The 20696-nt window shown below is 38.6% G+C and overlaps 2 protein-coding genes across 5 annotated transcripts; both read left to right on the top strand.

Moving 5' to 3' along the window:
* LOC107548478 (serine/arginine-rich splicing factor 7-like) lies at positions 1–5541 on the top strand. Of its 3 annotated transcripts, none has more exons than XM_016229180.1 (9): positions 1–100; positions 212–298; positions 3421–3645; positions 4014–4193; positions 4284–4352; positions 4457–4495; positions 4646–4765; positions 4875–4961; positions 5048–5541. In XM_016229180.1, exons 3-9 carry the CDS (start codon positions 3428–3430, stop codon positions 5097–5099), a joined length of 765 nt encoding a protein of 254 aa, XP_016084666.1. In that variant the 5' UTR covers positions 1–100; positions 212–298; positions 3421–3427; the 3' UTR covers positions 5100–5541. The 3 variants fall into 3 exon arrangements, with proteins under 3 accessions (XP_016084666.1, XP_016084664.1, XP_016084667.1); XM_016229178.1 differs by lacking the exons at positions 1–100; positions 212–298 and adding exons at positions 1831–1930; positions 2042–2128; XM_016229181.1 differs by lacking the exons at positions 1–100; positions 212–298 and adding an exon at positions 2181–2263.
* A 4026-nt stretch (positions 5542–9567) lies between these two features.
* Positions 9568–20338, top strand: hnrnpl (heterogeneous nuclear ribonucleoprotein L). 2 transcript variants are annotated; one of them, XM_016229177.1, is made up of 14 exons: positions 9568–9812; positions 10492–10610; positions 11293–11530; positions 11661–11746; positions 11899–11995; positions 13487–13559; positions 17463–17498; positions 17760–17828; positions 17922–18193; positions 18730–18851; positions 19104–19305; positions 19602–19659; positions 19801–19896; positions 20013–20338. In XM_016229177.1, exons 1-14 carry the CDS (start codon positions 9729–9731, stop codon positions 20069–20071), a joined length of 1611 nt encoding a protein of 536 aa, XP_016084663.1. In that variant the 5' UTR covers positions 9568–9728; the 3' UTR covers positions 20072–20338. The 2 variants fall into 2 exon arrangements, with proteins under 2 accessions (XP_016084663.1, XP_016084662.1); XM_016229176.1 differs by having other exon boundaries at positions 19789–19896.
* Positions 20339–20696: the final 358 nt, after the last annotated feature.

The following is a 20696-nucleotide window of genomic DNA, read 5'->3' as shown; positions in this document are numbered from 1 at the left end:
CTTCTTGGAAGTGAGAGAAGTCGACAGGCCCCGCTCGCTCAGCTGGTTACGGGTGATGCTTCCGGGCCAAGAGCGTGAGGAGCATGAGATAAGATAATAGGTGAGTGCTTTATTTTGATTTACGTGCGTTGGTTTTTAGTCGGATAGAGGTAGTAGCGATGGTCAGGTCTGTATCTGCTTGTATTTATTCGCCGTTTCTCCTGTCGGCCAGGGTTTGGTTGAAGCACCTTTAATCAACCGGAAGAAGAAGAAGACGTCCACGCGCCCTCACACGGAACCGAGGACGTCGAGTCACACAGTAAGTCCGCGTGCAGCCGACGGTGTTGTTTATTGTGTATTATACAAAGCCCTCTCTCTTCGCATGCGTTTATAAACCTTGTACGAAAGCTTGGGGTTTTACTGGTTGCGCCAGTTGATGGATCTTTGCGCTTCGGTAGGTGTATGGTTTGATTCAAAAACGTGCCAAACAAAGAGCGGCCTGCGATTTTGGCGCACTTATTAATGGCGTTAATCTTGTTTGTTGGCTAACAATCAACCCACTTGCTACGTTCGCATCCATATCATGCTTATAAGCCCTTGTCCTATTGTCTGGCGTGAATTTGGTTGTTCGAGTTTTGTTAACTTTGCTGTTTGTATTGATAAACATGATTGAACAGTCCATCGTGGCCGTATTTCGGCAGGTGAAGCGACTGGTGTTACAAAGGAAAGCGAAACTAAAACAATGCTTGAAGAAATACGTTTACTGTTCATAGCAATGGTCTGCAAGATCTCGTATCTTCAGTTTTGACCTGTTTGGAAGCTTGCACGTGATAAGGGAACAGCTGACCGCGATTTGCGAAATGTTTTTAACACATGCATGGTTGTGCTAACGTTACATACTCGACCAACGTGCTTTCATTCGCGCTGCTTGATATACACAAGACACTGCATTTATATTATGAGGAACTCTGCATTACGGCAGGGCTGTTTAACCCTAACAGAACCAGGGGCTTTACAGTAATCTTGGGTACACTGTAACTTCATATAATGCCTAAATTTCACCCAAAAAGAAAAGCTGTCATTTACTCACCCCCATGTTTTTTCCAAACCTGTATGACTTTCTTTTGCAGAGCACAAGATATATTTTGAAGAACGTTGTTAACTAGTTTTGGTGACGGTGGAGTTTCATTGTATAGACAAAAAAACCCATTTTTTTTCTAAAGATTATCATTTGTTTGTTGTGGACAGTCCTACAGATTTGAATTTGGGTGAGTAAAATGACCATTTTCCGTTTTGGTGGATTGTCCCTTTGGCCGGATGCGAGTTTGATTTTTAGATTTAGAAAAGAAGTTATAGCTTTTCCACTAACCTTCAGAAACCCCCAGTGGTCCTTAACCCCCTGGTTTAAGGGATTTCTAAGACTTTGTTTTTTGTGTGTTTTGGAAAATGCCTATTTTTTTTTTTTTACAGTAAACGGCAACAATATACACTTTGTAGAATTTTCGAGGTGAATTCCAAATGTTTTAGTTCATTTTCCAGAGGGGGATTTAAGAATTATGAATGTGAATTATTAACGTTGTAAAATTTCTACTAACTACACATAATAATGCGAACGTAATAGCAACACTCCGGCGGTTGACAATATAGATGTCTTTACTGTTATTTATGAGTGAGACCAAAAAAATGCCTTTTTTATATCAATGAACGAATCTTTTTAGTGAACTGATTCAAAATATGCGAACTACTAGAATGAATGAAAAACCCGCCACTACAAACCAGCAGGAAAACGCGCCTTTAGTTTGAGTTACATCCGCGAGAGCCAATCACGTTCAAGCATTAAAGACTCCGCCCCTTCTTGGAAGTGAGAGAAGTCGACAGGCCCCGCTCGCTCAGCTGGTTACGGGTGATGCTTCCGGGCCAAGAGCGTGAGGAGCATGAGATAAGATAATAGGTGAGTGCTTTATTTTGATTTACGTGCGTTGGTTTTTAGTCGGATAGAGGTAGTAGCGATGGTCAGGTCTGTATCTGCTTGTATTTATTCGCCGTTTCTCCTGTCGGCCAGGGTTTGGTTGAAGCACCTTTAATCAACCGGAAGAAGAAGAAGACGTCCACGCGCCCTCACACGGAACCGAGGACGTCGAGTCACACAGTAAGTCCGCGTGCAGCCGACGGTGTTGTTTATTGTGTATTATACAAAGCCCTCTCTCTTCGCATGCGTTTATAAACCTTGTACGAAAGCTTGGGGTTTTACTGGTTGCGCCAGTTGATGGATCTTTGCGCTTCGGTAGGTGTATGGTTTGATTCAAAAACGTGCCAAACAAAGAGCGGCCTGCGATTTTGGCGCACTTATTAATGGCGTTAATCTTGTTTGTTGGCTAACAATCAACCCACTTGCTACGTTCGCATCCATATCATGCTTATAAGCCCTTGTCCTATTGTCTGGCGTGAATTTGGTTGTTCGAGTTTTGTTAACTTTGCTGTTTGTATTGATAAACATGATTGAACAGTCCATCGTGGCCGTATTTCGGCAGGTGAAGCGACTGGTGTTACAAAGGAAAGCGAAACTAAAACAATGCTTGAAGAAATACGTTTACTGTTCATAGCAATGGTCTGCAAGATCTCGTATCTTCAGTTTTGACCTGTTTGGAAGCTTGCACGTGATAAGGGAACAGCTGACCGCGATTTGCGAAATGTTTTTAACACATGCATGGTTGTGCTAACGTTACATACTCGACCAACGTGCTTTCATTCGCGCTGCTTGATCAGTGATATACACAAGACACTGCATTTATATTATGAGGAACTCTGCATTACGGCAGGGCTGTTTAACCCTAACAGAACCAGGGGCTTTACAGTAATCTTGGGTACACTGTAACTTCATATAATGCCTAAATTTCACCCAAAAAGAAAAGCTGTCATTTACTCACCCCCATGTTTTTTCCAAACCTGTATGACTTTCTTTTGCAGAGCACAAGATATATTTTGAAGAACGTTGTTAACTAGTTTTGGTGACGGTGGAGTTTCATTGTATAGACAAAAAAAACCATTTTTTTTCTAAAGATTATCATTTGTTTGTTGTGGACAGTCCTACAGATTTGAATTTGGGTGAGTAAAATGACCATTTTCCGTTTTGGTGGATTGTCCCTTTGGCCGGATGCGAGTTTGATTTTTAGATTTAGAAAAGAAGTTATAGCTTTTCCACTAACCTTCAGAAACCCCCAGTGGTCCTTAACCCCCTGGTTTAAGGGATTTCTAAGACTTTGTTTTTTGTGTGTTTTGGAAAATGTGCATTAATTTGAGTTTTAATGAATTTGTGGAATCCGTTATATTGTACTATATATTAGCAGGTTTAAAATGTAAGTTTTCCCAATTATTATTTTTTTTTTACTGAAGGTTTCAAATGGGTACCAATTAGTTTCTTAACCATTGTCCACACTACAGGTGCAAGATGTCTTACTCATCTCGTAGTTCCTCTCGCGCCGCTGACTGTAAGGTCTATGTCGGTGACCTTGGCAATGGTGCAGCCAAAGGTGAACTGGAACGAGCCTTCAGTTACTATGGACCATTGCGGAGCGTGTGGGTTGCCCGGAACCCTCCAGGTTTCGCCTTCGTAGAGTATGAGGATACCAGGGATGCAGAGGATGCCGTAAAGGGGATGGATGGAAAGTGAGTCAACTTGAGTTCTACCTGCCTACATTTGCCATGATGCTACTGCAGCACATTTAACCCCCTGACCGCTTCAGGGAGCTCAGACCCGCAGGGGTGAGTGTCGGCGGTTTATCACTGTTCTTTTTCCGCTCACAAAGGCCCCAACTTATTTGGTATTATCCTGGATGCAGATTAATTGTTGTTAGTTTGTTCAGTTGTTTTTCTTAGTTTATCTGACGTTAGCTTGCATCTAGGTAAAGTGTGTAGCTCCTGAAAAAAAAAACAAGGATGTCACGGGGAAATTGTCAACAGCTGGGACACACATATTGAGTGCACCTTTGTTTGGCATAGAGAAACAAATAACCTTCTGATCTGTAATATCCTAGGGTGCTTTGTGGATCCCGCGTGAGAGTTGAGATGTCTAATGGTATGTCCAGAAAGTCTCGTTATGGCCGTCCCAGTCGCAGACAATTTGACCCCAACGACCGCTGTTACCAGTGTGGGGAGAGTGGTCATTATGCCTACGACTGTTATCGTTTCAGCAAGCGGCGTAGTCGACGCAGCAGGTACTTTAACCAACTTTTTTTTTTTTTATTGCATTGGAACCTGACGCTGTTTTATTGCTAATCTTTCATTTTGTTTTTGTTTGTTTTAAGGTCAGCATCTCGCTCTCGATCCAGATCTCGTGGCCGACGCTACCGCTCTCGTAGCCGCAGCAATGAAAGGCAAGTCCTCTCACTGCTCCAGTTGTGTTTGGACAGATTTACAGTCTAGATGCGTCACTGATTTTGTGACATTAAAAAAAAGTTTTTTTTTTGTTTAATTATAGGAGGTACCGTTCACCTTCATACTCAAAACGCAGAAGCAGGTAAGCTGTGTTATCAGGCCACTGTCCTGTTTTTACCAGTTCTAATTGCAGTATGTCTACTTGCTGCAATCTTTCTGTAGGACACCTTGCCTTTCTAAATTGTCTGGGCTATTGTTTTTATTTTTTTTAAACTTCACCTTTGTGTTCTAGGTCAGGCTCTCCGGCCCGCTCTAGATCCAGAACCCCTGTGCGGCGTTCACGTTCACCTGTACGCAGGTCGAAAAGCCCTGTCCGAAGGTCCAGATCCAGAACTCCTGTCCGTAGAGACGGGTACTTGGTTTACTCATGCTAATTTATTTCAGTTTTGCGTGTGTGAAGTAAAATGTATTAGTGTTGTACGTGCTTTCTCAGTTTAAATTGTTTGTTTTTGTATTTGTAGTCACTCCCGTTCACGATCTGGTTCTAGACAGAGAGATCGTAGTGTGTCCAGATCTCGGTCTCGTTCGGTCAGTCACAAGAAAGACGGGTGAATGCAAATTTACACGATGGCACATTTCAGTTATTTTGTTCTTGTAGAAAATGAGCAGGGTCTGACACTTTGTTTTGTCTTAGTCATTCCAGGTCTGCCAGCCCAAGGAGAAGTCCAACACCGAATGCTGACTGATCTGAATACTGATGCTTCTCCCCCATTCCCCACCTTTGCCTCAGGGCTGAAATACATTTTATCTCCATGATTTCAATACTGGTTCTACTGTAGCTACAAAGCTATTTCTTCTCCCTCCCCACATTTTAATGAAAGCTCCTTGTAAAAACATCACCATTTCCCTTACCTTTTATGTATCCCCCTTTTTTCTCCTCCCTCCCTCAGACATGGAAATCTTTTTTTTTTTTTTTAAGAGCTCCATTGTTTTAATTTCAGTCTTGAGCCAGTGTCCTGTGGTCAGTGATTTGTGGGTAAGGTGGTGAATGAGCTATGTTGTGATTTAGTCAGTGTATTATATGAGCTGAAGAGTACGTTGTGATTTGTTTACTTGTAGAGTTTTTTTTTTTTTTTGCTTTGAAAATGGCAATGATCTTTTTAATAAAGTAAAGCTTTACAAACCCAACTGTTTCCATGCTAAATTTTTACTGACCTGAGTTTTTATTTTTATTTTAAGGGGTAGGGTTATACTAGTTTAAATGGTGGAATTTACAACCAGTTGAAATTTCATATACTATAATATACTTCCAATATACTAAGAGTTTGTACTGATTTGTAGTTTGCTTTATTTTTATATATATACTTTTTTTTTTTTTTTTTTTTTTTTTTTTTTGGCAGAGTTGTACAATTTAATCAACTTTTTGGGAATATAACTTTTCAGTGAAATAATTATATAGTTCATACAGTCGCAATCATTATTGTGACGTGGTTATTTGATAAGATTGATCATATCACCCACCCATACATTTTTTACCATTGCTTGTTTTGTATACAGCGTTTAGTCATATATGGTTGGTTTGCTTGCTTTTCCCTGGTTTTGTGTGTTTAAGTATAATTTTTCCTGAGGGTTTAAAACATAAAGGTGTTAGTGTTTTGATTTGACTCCTCTTGAATCAAAACGGCAGATCATATCAAATTGTCCACCAAAAACCAATTATGTAGAATTACATTGTTATGGGGAAAATCCATTCTATTGTATTCTAGGCACACTGAAATTGGCTAATTAAATTTTATAGGTGGAGGGAAACCAAATATTTTGTATAGTCTTTCGTTTGTAACATCAGTTACAGTGGTGTGAAAAGGTTTTTGCCCCCTTCCTGTTTTTTAAATGTTTTGCATATTTGTCACACTTAAAAGATTCAGATCATCAAACTAATTTTAATATTACACAAAGATAATGCAAGTAAATACACAATGCAGTTTTTAAATGATGATTTCATTTATTAAGGGAAAAAAGCTGTCCAAATCTACGTGGCCCTACGTGAAAAATTAATTGCCCCCTCCTGTTAAATCATGAAAGAACTGTGATTAACCACATTATTTTAGAAAGCTGAGTTAAATTTCACTTAAATCCGATTGAGATGCTTAAACAGTCCATTCATGCTCGAAAACCCTCCAATGTGGCTGAATTAAAACAATTCTGCAAAGAAGAGTGGGTCAAAATTCCTCCACAGCGATATGAAAGACTCATTGCCAGTTATCGCAAACACTTGATTGCAGTTGTTGCTGCAAAGCGTGGCACAACCAGTTATTAGATTTCGGGGGCAATTACTTTTTCACGTAGGGCCAGGCAGGTTTGGACAGCTTTTTTCCCTTAATAAAAGAAATCATCATTTAAAAACTGCATTTTGCATTTACTTGCATTATCTTTGTGTAATATTAAAATTTGTTTGATGATCTGAATCTTTTAAGTGTGACAAATATGCAAAAAATTAAAAAAAACAGGAAAGGGGCAAAAACCTTTTCACACCACTGTATATCAAAACCATTTTTTAAAGAAAACACGAGGAGAAATGTGTGGAGACATTTAAAACCAAACGGATTTTTGAGTTCCTCTCCTTGTTAACACTACCTACATGTTGGCTCAGTCTAGAGAAAAGTACCATTACATATTCAGGTTTCACTACTATTATAAACCAGTAGTAAAACTGCCAGCCAAAACGACATTTGGCGGACCAGACGCATTCGAACGCTACTACGAAACCGTAAAATAGCGTATAGCTACACTGCTCAATAGGTGTTGTAACCCTGTTTTTTTTTTAACAGTCCATATGGTTGTAATGCTGCGTTCAAGTCCTCCTGGGACGTTTGTACTTACGAGTTGACAAGTAATTACGACGTCAGGTGCGTTCAAGTCAGTTTAGTCGGCACAAGATGGAGGTGTACCTTTTAATAAATGACAAGAAAATACAATAGGGTCTGTTAACTCTGCTTATAGAAAATGAAGAGCAAAGAATTCGATCAGCTGTGTTTTGCCTTTTTAATATTTTCTTTAGACCAGGATCCCAGTATAACTGATTTTCAGCATCAACAAACGCTAAACTACAGAGATTAAAAAAGCTGTTAGCTAAATGCAACATGGCAAATCAAACATTATAGCATTTTTTTTACTTGGATTTCATTAACTAGCTGCGTAACAAGAACATGACCAATTTAAGTTGATAGGACAACTAAACTATCAGTTTAAACAAAAAATTACCGTCAACTACAGACGTTGCACAATTTGCAGACTCTTTTATTTCTTAAAAATAAAGAGGTGCTTCCATTAGTTATTGAAAAAAAATTCTGTCTTCTCAAAGGCATCAGGTCTGACTCTAAACTTAAAAAAAAAAGTTAATTAATGGCGATCCATAATTGTAACTTAGATGATATAGAGGGCATTCCAGTGAAAAAAGAGGTTAAGTATTAACCTAAATACTCTAAAATAGAAAGTGTGAAAAAATCCTTAAATCATTGGTTTTCTCGAGACCTATCTATATAGGGTAGAATTCTCTTGACTAAAACTGAGGGAGTATCAAAACTGATTTATCTCAAGCTTTTGTATACTGCCCCAAGAATAGTTAAATCAGTGAATTCAATTTTATTTAAATTTATATGGAAAAATAAAACATATTATTTACGTAAATTCCATATGGTGAAAGAGTATGACCATGGAGGTTTGAGAGCCATTGATTTTGAATCTCTTCTTGGTACATGCAGAATACAATGGTTGAAAGAGTGTTTAACAAAGTCACACTCAATATGGTACCATATTCCTAACCACATTTTTTTAAATATTGGCAGCCTTGAATTTGTGTTGAGATGTGATCTCGACCCTTGCAAAATTCCTCTGAAGGTATCTAATTTTCATAAACAAGTACTGATTTTTTGGAAAATTATATCTACCCACAACTTTTCCCCTCACAACTCCACTCTTTGGAACAATAGGGCTGTAATTATTAATAGGAAATCTCTGTTTAAAAGTGATTGGTATAGCCAAGGCATTATTTTTATTCATGATTTATTAGATGATAATGGCTTTTTCTTATCTTATAATGATTTCATTAATAAATACAGAGTTAGAATTACAATAAAAGGTTATAATAAGGTATGCACTGCTATACCCACTGGATTGTTAAGAATAATCCAAAGCAGTTTTTCTGATCTTTTATCTAGACCTGTAGTTTCTCTTCCCTCTTTGAAAATATGTAATGTTGACCTTTTAGACAGTAAGTGTAATAACAAACTTATTTACAAAGAACTTAAACGTATTATCACTGGTGATTATCAGTGTTATTTTCTGGGAGATGTTGAAACCTCAGTAAAGGACAAAGCTTTTACCCGTTATATGGCATACCCAGTTGCTCCAAAGGTCAAGGAGACTCATTACAAAATTATGTTTAGGATTTACCCAGTTAGTGACTTTATACAAAAACTATTTCATTTCGAGGTGGATCCTTGTGGTTTCTGTTCTTCATTTCCTGAAACACTTGATCACCTTTTCTTTTACTGTGAGGCTTCTTCTAAATTTTGGTTCGATATACATAGCTGGTTGTCAGTAAAAATGGAGACAATTCCTCCTATAACCCAACAAGATGTCCTCTTTTTTTAAGTGTGATTTAAATTCATCCTTCTCTGTTTTGTCAATTTTGTTTTGTTGCTGGGTAAATATATCCATACTTGTAAATGGAAAAAAGGTAAACCCTCCTTCAATATATTTTTATTTGAGTTTGCTAAAATGTTTCAGAGCTTCAAATGCTTCAAAAAACATAATAGAAAATCTGAAAAGTTATGCTTCTCTTTGTCAAATGATTTATTACTTTAGTATATTTTTTCATTATAATGTCTACATCGACTACATCTTTGTTTTCATCCTTGCTCCTTGTGTTTATTTATTTATATATATATATGTATATATCTTTTTTTCTTTTTCTTTAGTGTAAACTCTGTGTTTGTCTCAATGGAAGTGTCTTGCATTGTTGGTTGTTCCCTGTCTTGTTATGTACATTAAGCAATAAAAAAAATAAAAAAAACTACAGACGTTGCATCCATCGATTCCGCCATGTTTCTCATTGACACGCCCCCAACTCGGAAACTCGGGGCTTCCGGGCTTAAAGAAAATTTCGCGTTTCGCACTCGTAATAACGACTTTGTGGTGGCGTTCATGTGCGTTCAACTCGTAAATACGATCTATCCGACATGACTTGAACGCACCATTCCACACGTTCCATTCCCAAGATTCCTTTTCCTCTCGCGTTCCCCTCCTGACCTGCGGGTTGCCGTAGCTGCAGCAGAAGTGTGTTCCATAGAACATCTCATTTGATTTTAGACAACATGGCTGCTGCGGCAGGCCATTATTACGGCGACGGAGGCAGAGCAACAAAAAGACAGAAAACAGACAGCGACGGAATGGCCACGGTACTTTTATGTGATTCAGTTTATTGCATTTTCTATGCTTGTGGCTCTAGACTTTCATTTTCCCTCCTGAAACGCGGTTTTTCTTCATTCAATACGTGATGCTATAAAGCTAGCTTGTAGCCGACGCCAGTTCGTCTGTTTAACGTTAGTTTGTGAGAAATAATTATGCTATTACGGAGAATATGATAATTACTAATTATAAGATGAGATATATAATTCACAGCATCTAATATCTTACATCTAACTGTTAACTGGTACCTGTGGCTCGGCTAGCAGTGCTTTACTCAGTGCTCATTCATTGTTCTGGTCAATCAGCTCAGACTATAATAAACCGTTCAAACTGTATGTTACAGACTTTTACTCATTTAATTAAACGGAAAATGGAGTAAAGTGCTCGAGATAACTAGAAGGAACGAGAATTGATCAGTTTTCGTGCGAAACTGTTATCTTGGCTTCGACGAGTCTCATCTTCGTATCTTTACTCTGAATCTGATGTTGATTAGGTCCATTTTGCGAATCTGAACCTTTACTCAAGTATACAGAATTTTGCATCGTTTTGGCCAATGTAGTGAAACAAATTAGTAAATGTCTTTTATATATTTGCTTTAAGCATTCACAAGGATTCTGGTTTTACATTATTGTTTGATTTAACCTTTCACCCCTCCCTTTGTATGTTCAGGAGGGTTATGACGACCCGCACAAGACCCTGCCCTCGCTTGTGGTGCATATAAGGGGGCTTATTGACGGCATTACTGAGGCTGACCTGGTGGAGGCGCTACAGGAGTTTGGCACCGTAAGGTAACACACATTGTGGAAAGGAATCGTCTTTGTGCCAAATGGCATCCTCAATCCTTGTGGTGCTCATTTGAGTCCGTTCTTTGGTGACCGTGAGTTATACGAATAAGTAAAAAAGGTGTGTTTGGGGTTATTTTAGAACAGTGGTAACAAAAGTTCCTTTAAACTAAGGGCACTCTACTTTTTTGACTCAAAGTCTCCCTGTTGCCCAACACAATATTCAATATTACCTCCAGTATTTCTGGACAACACTGCTTGTTTTCAAATATATATTTTTTTATTAACCAAGTGTTGGTAATTTAATTCAACATGATTCTTGTTGCGATTCTATACGATTCAAGAAGTTGATTCTGATTAGAGTTTGTGTTTTTTAAAAATCATTTTAATAGTTTTATTTCATTACATTTTTAAAAATTAACTTTAAGTCATCCTTTGGCCTCCTTGGACGGTGGAAACAGCCCCCCCAGTTGAGAAACGTAAACTAAATTAATAGTTGATTGTAAAAATATTAAATAAAAGTGCAACAGAAGTAATGTCTTCTCTGGTATTAAAGTGTAAGTTTGTACATTTTCATAAGAAGTTATCAATTTGCCTTTTATTGGTTTGCATTTTGCACTATTTCTGGAGGATTATTTTAGATTCAAAGTTGTTATTGAGAGTCTGTGTATATGCATCTGTTTTTCAGTTATGTTGTGTTAATGCCAAAGAAGCGTCAGGCACTGGTGGAGTTTGAGGACATGAACGGCTCCTGTAACGCAGTGACGTATGCTAACAATAGTCAAATCTACATCGCTGGCCGGCCATCTTACATCAATTACTCTACCAGTCAGAAAATCTCTCGGCCCAGCAACTCTGATGATACACGGAGCGTTAACAGTGTACTGCTCCTTACCATCATGAACCCCATCTATCCCATTACCACGGTAAGTTGTTTTGATAACACCCAGCGTGGTGTAGCTGAGTAGACTCTGTTGCATACTAGCTGTCTACTATTGCATTAAAGCATATTCTCATCCCTCTTTCTGTTTATACAATATAATTTCTTGTCTGTAGGATGTTCTCTACACCATTTGTAATAACTGCGGACCTGTGCAAAGGATTGTGATCTTCAGGAAAAATGGAGTTCAAGCCATGGTCGAATATCCTTGAAACAAAATCTTCTGTAATGTAGTTGAATGATTTCTGCACAGTGCATGGGGCTTATCACAAGAACAAAGCTTAAGCCCTGTCAATGTGTGGTTTACACTGCATGTTTACAATCAAAATATTGTTCTCCTTGACTTTTGGTCACATTTGACTCGGTCCAGAGTGCACAGAGAGCCAAAGCATCTCTCAACGGAGCTGACATCTACTCGGGCTGCTGCACCCTTAAAATTGAGTATGCTAAGGTTAGTACCCCAAAATATTACATGTATGATACCTCTTGTGCTGTACAGTGCCCTCTGCAGGCCTGGGGTCAGTTGCATAAACAGTTGTAATGTTAAGACTGTCTTAAGAACTGATTAACTATCAGTTAGCCAAGTCATAATCAGTCTTCAAATTAGATCTTTAAAAAATGACCACACTTGCAGATAAAAAAGACTAACTTTTAAGACTAGTCTAAGTAGTTTATGCAATCAATTTCTTCATTAAAAAGAACACCACTGGTGCTCAGCTTGGAGGCTTCTGAGTGAGCCTCAACATGGCTTAAAGGGGTCATATTATGCTTTTTTTAAAGATCCTTATTTTGTGTATTTGGTGTAACAAAATATGTTGACATGCTTTAATGTTCAAAAAACACATTATTTTTCAAATACTGTACATTAATTTTCAAATACTGTACATTATTGTAGGTCCTCTATGCCCCGCCTCTCTTAAACGCTTTGTTTTCTACAAAGTCCCTCCTTCTGACAAGCGCAGTCTGCTCTGATTGGCCAGCTGACCCAGTGCATTGTGATTGGCCGAACACTGCAAGCACTCGTTGGAAAGTAATGCCCCTTACCATAATCGCGAGCTTCATCTTTCAAAATAAATGTAAAGACAGTAAATAATGTCATTAGTTTTACCATCAGTTCAAGCCCGAAAGGGGAACAGACACCGTAATGATGCAGTACACAAGCCGTGGTTAAGACACACACACACACAAACGCGCGCACACACACACGATGCGCAAAACTCCGCATTTGAACAGTCAGTAGAAAATACTTAAACTAGTAACAAAACATACTTACAGTCGCTGATTCAGAAGCGCCAGATTGTCATAGCAAAGTCAGAATTACCTCCTCTCCTAGGTTCATGAAACGGTCGTCCATAAAATGCATTGCTGTTCTGTTGTAAGTCATCTTAAAGATTCCTGCATGCATCTACTTTCGGAAGGCCAAATAAAGTGCTTTCGCCTAGAAACACACAGCGTCTCTCTGACATGGCTGCTTCAACACTAACTGCGTTACTGAAACCACGCCTTCTTTCTTTACGTGCACATTTGGGCGCATTATGCAAATATTCCCACATAGTGACCTAGATATGTGGGGGCGTGTTAGAACGAGCCGTTTTGCGGGGGTGTGGCAGAGTCTTAACTTTGATAAAGAATATCTCGTTGGTTTTGAGACTTTAGTCTTTGCAACTTCAGGGATCTTATCTATTCACCAACAGCTTGTAAGACTCCAAAGAGAAAGGAAAACTTGAAATCGCATATGACCCCTTTAAAATGATTAGAATTTTTGTTTTAAATGAGTTCTAGACCTGTAAAATTCACGTAAGTCAATATAATCTTAAAACAGTCTTTAAAATACTAATTCAAGTCAAATGAGACCAATGTTGATGACATTGGTACATTTGAAATGGTTGTGACTACGTATTACCCTGATTACTAATGAAAGCTCATTTTTTTTATTGTAAAGCCAACCCGTCTCAACGTCTTCAAAAACGATCAGGATACTTGGGACTACACCAACCCCAATCCGAGTGGCCAAGGTACAGTACAGCTCATGCACTCTGTCTGTGCTTCTTATGGTTTATGGGGATGGGTGTGTGGACAAGCTTCCTAAAGTGACATCCTGGAAAGTTTTTAGAGTAGATCTTTTCCCAAGGATGTCACTTCAGTGATTCTGCTTTATTCTTGCGTTCCTTCTGTTTGGATTATAATACAAATATTTACACAGTTGTAGTTGCATATAGACGTTCTTACATGGACACGCAATCTTGCACCTATGCAAAAAGAACATGAGCTTTAAAAAAAAACAACAACAAAAAACCCCCCATCCGTTCATTTAAACCAAAGACATGATTATTATATTGATGGCAGAAGCGCACATCCTCCTTAACTCATATTGACACACTCGTCTGTTGCGCATGTCACCTGTTTCGTGTTAAAGCACAAGTGTTTCTCATATACACACAAATCCTTAGGAGCAGGCACTCTTTCACCTGTACTCACTAAGCATGACACTGCATCTAGTTTGTTACATGATGGAGATTTGATTTTTTTGCATTGCAATAGGGCAGGGTGCGGAAAATTCCAGTTTAACACTGTACTAGCTGACCTTTAGGATCACTAGAAATTTCTTGGTGGGTGTGTCGGGGCTTATTGAAGTTAGACCTCTGCAGGATGTATGCCCTCCATGAGCAGGATTGGACACCCCAGCAATAGGGCAAATTTTTGCCTGAACATGGTTGTAGAGCCAGGCTTGATGTAAGCGACAGGTAGATTTATGAACGCAAAGATTCACAATGGTCCAGGCAAAATGTAATGGATCACTCAGGAACCAATGTTACCCAGATTCACTGTTCTAATGTAGTTTTTGCATTCAGAATGCTTTTTTCTCCTTTTCTTTTTTTTTCCTTTAGCCAGAGTTTATGTAAATGTTCTTCTTTGTAGGATCAAATTCACATTTGAACATGTAAGTCTTTAAACAATGTGATTTTTAGAACTCCCAAATGTGGTTCATATTCAGTGTTCTCCTTATGCAAATTGTCTATGTATCAGGTCTCAGGGTAAAACTGCTGAGCTTTTTTACTCCTGAGTTGAGATGCATTAAGCTCCTGTGCTTGAACTAGCCACTGAACACATTTTACATCCAACAAAACATTTCCATCTACTTAAGTTTCTCTGCAAGACACACTCGCAGCAATTCAACAGGCCACATGGAACCGTGAAACGGAACTCACAACAACTTTAAACGCTTCAAAGATGGCAATTTCACTCGTATCGAAGTCACACGGATAAAAAAAAAAAAAAAAACGCTCAAGATACCCTTCCACTCTGCTAACATCTCCATTCTCTACAAAGGTGGCGGACATCTTAATGACACATTTAGGGGAATGGGTCTAATCTCTTTGGATAATACATTACAACCGATCACAGAAGACCTTCGCACATCGACTGATCGAGCAGCAAACACATGAAGCAAAGTGGTACAGATACACAGAACAACAGAGAAGAATTACACAGATATTTCCTTCTCATTCCCTGCCCAATGTCCTCATGTTTCTTGGGTGTTTGGGCTACTTTTGCTCTCGCTTCTTTCCTCTTTCCTGAGAACATCATGCGAACATGCAAAGCTGACATAACCGTGACAACACACCAGATCAGGATTGCTACAACACAAGCGCCATGGTCAGAGACGGCCAAACTGACATTGCCATGACAACACACCAACAAACAGATTGTTTGAGATTTATGCAGAGATCTGCAAGTCGACATAAGTCAAGATTGCTCCAACACAGCGGCGGTGGTCTCGTTGCGCGCAGCACGACAAGTTGAGATCGTCACTACTCACCCAGCAAAGAGCAGACATTTGTCTATACGTAACTAACAGAGATGACATCGACTTCGACACACCGTGACACATCCGAAACCGCATGTTCACAGGCCACATGCTCTGACATCAACGTGAGATTGTCGCAAACACATCTTGCTAAAAATAGCGAAACGCACCAGACAAGACACTACGGGCGACACTAGCAACAATACACCACTGTAACACATGGGAAGGACCGCAGCTGCCCACCGATCACACAGTCAGATCCTCCGCTCTCCCTCCCCAAGCCCTGTCTCTTTGTGGACTGAAGTGCTTTCTATCTCTCATTTCTCCTCTTCCTCTCTGTGTTGAATCTGTTTTATTCATTGGGCACGGCTGACCGTGTTCTGATCCCTGTGTTACGCCCCCTGTGTGACGCAGGTGTGGATTAGTCTGACTGCTGGCGTGAAACGGACAGCACTCTTCTAAACTCAACACCGTCTGCTGTCTGCTATCCACCTTTACTACTACTACGGTAAGCACCGATGTGCCTGGAATGCACCAAAAACGCATGCAGCGGACTAGGAGAAATGTCCTAAGGAACTGAATGAAAACTAAATCATCAGGAGTAGGGCGACTGGTAAAGAACATCATACTTCCATGGTGCCTGCTGCATTTGTTTTTTGTTTTTGTTTTAATGGGTGTATAGCACACTGCTCATTCAAACTGTTTGTCCTGGCTGGATTAGCTGGAACTTTGTTGGTAAGATGTGTTACACACTTTTGGCATGAAGTGAAGACCCTTGAATTACACTCTCGAGTGGATATATGCAGCTCTCTTTTAATTCCTTTCAGACTCTTTCAGTCTGGATGATGTGGAATAAGTGACTATTTTTTATGTCTTTCATTTTTAGTAGGTAACATTTCCTGTGGGAGTGAAAACTTAGAATTCTTCTAGTTTAATTGATCAGTCACTTTGTTTTTATTTATTTATTTATTTTTAAGTTGACATGAAATGAAAATTCACTTTCCATTTTCTAAATGCACGGTATTACTCTGGAGAACACTTCATCTGTGCATATGTTGATTGATTTTTTGTTTTGTTTTTGATCATGTAAGTTTTAATCAAAATGTCATAATCCTGTCTTCCGTTAAAATGACAGGCTTCTCTTTGGTGATGTGTATGGTGATGTTTTCCAATCATTCTGTCCACTTAAATCCAGCCCTTTTCTTATGATTGACTGCAAGCTCTTATTTAGATCTGCCTTCATCCAATCAAAAACTGATAGATTGAAACAATTCCTGCTCTCCTTTTTTTTCCTTTTAGTTAATCTGTTTTACTCGGATGTCACAATACAGAAGAAACTATTTATTTTCATTTTATCACTACTTTTAAATTTCACTCAAAAGACCTTCCACCTTATTAATCAGCAGCCTTGTTAATTTGTCTAACTTGAGTCAACATGAAAGCAACTCCCATTTACTCTTCTAATTCTCTTTTCTAGGCTTTTATCGAGCAAGATTTATTGGTGCACATTATTCCACATGCACATTTTGTTTCCATGTAAAATATATAAGAAAACATTAGAATAGGTCAGATAAAGAAAGTAAAATGGGTTGCAACAGTATTTCATGTTGACTTAAATATAAGGACCCTTAAAACACTTCCTAAAGTTTTTAGTGTTTTATAACATTTAAGCAAAACATTCAACTCTTCTGTATTCACTTCAATTCCTGTCTAAAATATGTAGGTAAATGTGTTTATCACTTTGTATTGTTGTATTAACCTTTTCTGTGAAACCTTGTATTATGACATTGATGTGGTTTGGGTGTCATTTTCTGGAGAAGATCATTTGTCTTGGTCTTGCAGGCAGGCAAACTGTTGTAACCATAACTAGAACTCGGCTACTTGCCTGAAGTGCTTATTCTTTAAAACCACTTATTTCTGGAAGAGTATTCTAATTTATTAATACATGTTGTGCTTTTGAACACCTCTTGGAACCTGTGGTTTTTATAGTCCGTACCAAGAGTAATGCACAAATGTATATTTAATTTTGAAGGTATGGTTATTTAATCATATTTGTGTATATAATTTTAATACTTAATTTAAACCGATTTGTGTATACCTGTCTGTGCAGATACCGATGCAGATGGCAATTGGAACAATTCCCAAGGTGTGTGTTTGGTTGTGAGGTCTGAGAGAATGAAATATTTTCAATAATGTAAATGTAGCTGAATTTCTCTTTGATCGACCTGATATGCCATTCAAAATCTCCATTATGGCTTAGTATTGCAGTCACTTAGTAGTATTGGCACCTAATGCTCACTGCATGTCACTCCCAGAACTGCACAGCCTTTCCTATTAATTTGTGTTTGCACTCTTGATGTTCATAGCAGTTGAGATGTTGTATTGTTGTTCTGTCTCTCTTTCTCAGACCCCAATGCTAACCCAAATAAGCGGCAAAGGCAGCCAGCACTGCTGGGGGATCATCCACCTGAATATGGTCAGTCTAATACACATTATCAGCGACGCTTTGACTTGAGGCACTGAAGGTGCTTTATAGGTGCTTATAGTGTATATTTAATTTTTCTTCTAGGTGGTCCTCAGGGTGGCTATGGCCACTATGATGACACCTATGGACCACCTCCCCCACCCCCTCACTACGAGGGCAGGCGCATGGGGCCCCCAATGGGACGTGGCCGTGGCGGACCCCGGTATGGTGGGGCACAATATGGACACGGACCTCCTCCGCCGGACTACAGTGCTCATGCTGACTCTCCTGTGGTAATGGTGTATGGTCTTGAGCCCACCAAGATCAATGCAGACAGAGTTTTCAACATATTCTGTCTCTACGGCAATGTGGAAAGGGTGAGTGGGGTTTTTGAGCTCAAGGGTGATGGGGTTGAGCTCATGATCTTCAGTTGAAAAACCAGTGGTGATCGTTTCATATACTCGTATACATTTTTTCAAATGTCTTTGAAAGGCATCTCTTGTGCTCGCCAATACTGCATTTGTTTGAACAAAAATACTGACTTAAATACAGTAATGTTAAATATTACTACAATTTAAAATAAGTATTTTGAATTTCAATGTTTTTGTGATGACAAAGCTGAATTTTCAGCATCATTACTCCAGTCTTCAGAGTGTCACATGATTCTTCAGAAATCAGTCTAATATGCTGATTTGCTGCTCAAGAAACATTTCTTATCTTGTCGTGCTTATTAATATTTTTGTGGAAACCAGGATACTCATTTTTTGGGGGGATTCTTGGAATAGAAACTTCAAAAGAACATGATTTATTTGAAAATGCAAAAACATTGAATGTTATGAAAGATTTTTTTTTGACCAAAAGTATCCTTGCTGAATAATTCTAATTGTGTTGAATATGTTGTGTGTGTGCTCAGGTGAAGTTTATGAAGAGTAAACCAGGCGCTGCAATGGTGGAGATGGGAGACTGCTATGCTGTTGACAGAGCCATTTCACACCTGAACAACAACATGCTGTTTGGGCAAAAACTCAATGTCTGGTGTGTACAATGGAATTTCTTTTTTTTTTCTTTTTTTTGCACTTCTATTATATATTAATGTTAATGTGTTTTTGTTTTGCCTTTTGCTCTTAATTTAAATGTTTTTATTATTTTAAAATATATATTTTTACATTTAATAATTATTAAACATGCCAGACCACAAAGGTGGTTCTCAGTTCAACTAAATTTGCATGATTTATCTGTCTGTGTACTACATTGTTTATTTTTAATTTTTCATCTTTTGGTCTGCAGTGTATCCAAACAACAGGCCATAATGCCGGGTCAGTCATATCAGCTGGAAGATGGCAGCTGTAGTTTTAAGGATTTCCATGGCAACAGAAACAACCGTTTCACCTCCGCTGAGCAGGCAGCCAAGAACCGCATCCAGCAGCCCAGCAACGTACTGCACTTCTTCAATGGTCAGCCAGACTGCACTGTTGAAGCGTTCAATCAGGTCAGAGGTGTTATCTGTCATTATGTTATATATATATATATATATGGAATGTTGCAGTGTTTGATTTATCTGCGCGTATGTTTTTTAAAAATGTGAGTTTGTAATCTTAATCAAAAAAAATATTCCTTCCCTCTTGCTACAATTCTCTGAAGTTTTTCCCATTCCTTCCAATAGCCATTTCACTTAAATGTTACAATAGGAAAACATTTTCAATTTGGACAAAAATGTCTTGTGCTTGAATGATATGCATGTGTGGAATTAGATTTTAATAATCTCTTCTGGGTTTTTATCTACAGATTTGTGATGAGTTGGGAATCAAGACTCCAGTCAGCGTCAAACTGTTCACTGGCAAGAGTGAGTTACTTATGAGTTTGTGTTTGTCTATAAACAGTCCATTTACTGTGTGTGAATTATATGGTAAAGTGTGGTGTATGTTTGGTTCTATATAAATACACGTGTATGTGTGTGTGTGCTCTTGTGTTGGTGGAACCGCAGGTGAGAGAAGTTCATCTGGTCTGTTGGAGTGGGAGTCGGTAAATGATGCAATGGAGGCTCTTGCTATGATGAACCACTACCAGATGAAGAACCCTAGTAAGTACTCACTCGCCTGGCGGCGGCACAATTTTGCACTGTTATAAGTTTGAGCTGTTTTGCTCTAACCATAAATCACATTGTTCCTTAAATCTTATCTTTCTCTTTTTCCTCAGGTGGGCCTTACCCATACACTTTTAAACTGTGTTTTTCAACTGCACAGCACGCCAACTGAACCCATTATACCAACCACTAACCTTTGTCTACCAGTGACCTTTTGAGCTCAGCACCATAGCATGTCTTAACTCTTGACCTGGAGGGAAAGAAATGGGACTGTTAAGATTACCTTATTTCCAGAATAAGACTGGACTCAATGTTTTTGTAGGTTTCATTTTTAAATCTTTTTTTTTTTTTTGTATTGTATTTTTATTTTTATTTTTTTCAGTTGACCAGTCTTATATAACAGTAAATTTGTGTGACAATGTAATAAATTAGTGAAGACGTCACTGTGAAGAGTTTGTTTCTTGTGCATGTTGGCTTATATCAGTGGGATTGTTGTGTGATTGAAGGAAACAGCCAAGCAACTAAACACAAAATCCAGGAGATCAACACGGTGATATGTGACCCTGGGCCACAAAACCAGTCATAAGGGTCAATTTTTCGAAATTGAGATTTATACAGCATCTGAGAGTTGAATAAATACGCTTTCCATTGATGTATGGTTTGTTAGAATATGACAATTTTTGGCCAAGATACAACTATTTGAACATCTGGAATCTGAGGGTGCAAAAAAAATATTGAGAAAAATCACCTTTAAAGTAGTCCAAATGAGGTTCTTAGCAATGCATATTACCAATCAA

The sequence above is a fragment of the Sinocyclocheilus grahami genome, unplaced genomic scaffold (assembly GCF_001515645.1).
Source record: "Sinocyclocheilus grahami isolate Dianchi unplaced genomic scaffold, SAMN03320097.WGS_v1.1 scaffold348.1, whole genome shotgun sequence".
Lineage (NCBI taxonomy): Eukaryota > Metazoa > Chordata > Actinopteri > Cypriniformes > Cyprinidae > Sinocyclocheilus > Sinocyclocheilus grahami.
This window is presented reverse-complemented; position numbering and strand designations above follow the sequence as displayed.

Coding starts and splice junctions, on each gene's coding strand:
- LOC107548478 (XM_016229180.1), top strand. CDS start 3,428: ATGTCTTACTCATCTCGTAGTTCCTCTCGCGCCGCTGACTGTAAGGTC. Junction 3,646..4,013: donor GTAAAGGGGATGGATGGAAA/GTGAGTCAACTT, acceptor GTAATATCCTAG/GGTGCTTTGTGGATCCCGCG. Junction 4,496..4,645: donor TACTCAAAACGCAGAAGCAG/GTAAGCTGTGTT, acceptor TTTGTGTTCTAG/GTCAGGCTCTCCGGCCCGCT.
- hnrnpl (XM_016229176.1), top strand. CDS start 9,729: ATGGCTGCTGCGGCAGGCCATTATTACGGCGACGGAGGCAGAGCAACA. Junction 19,660..19,788: donor CAAACTGTTCACTGGCAAGA/GTGAGTTACTTA, acceptor GCTCTTGTGTTG/GTGGAACCGCAGGTGAGAGA. Junction 19,897..20,012: donor CTACCAGATGAAGAACCCTA/GTAAGTACTCAC, acceptor CTTTTTCCTCAG/GTGGGCCTTACCCATACACT.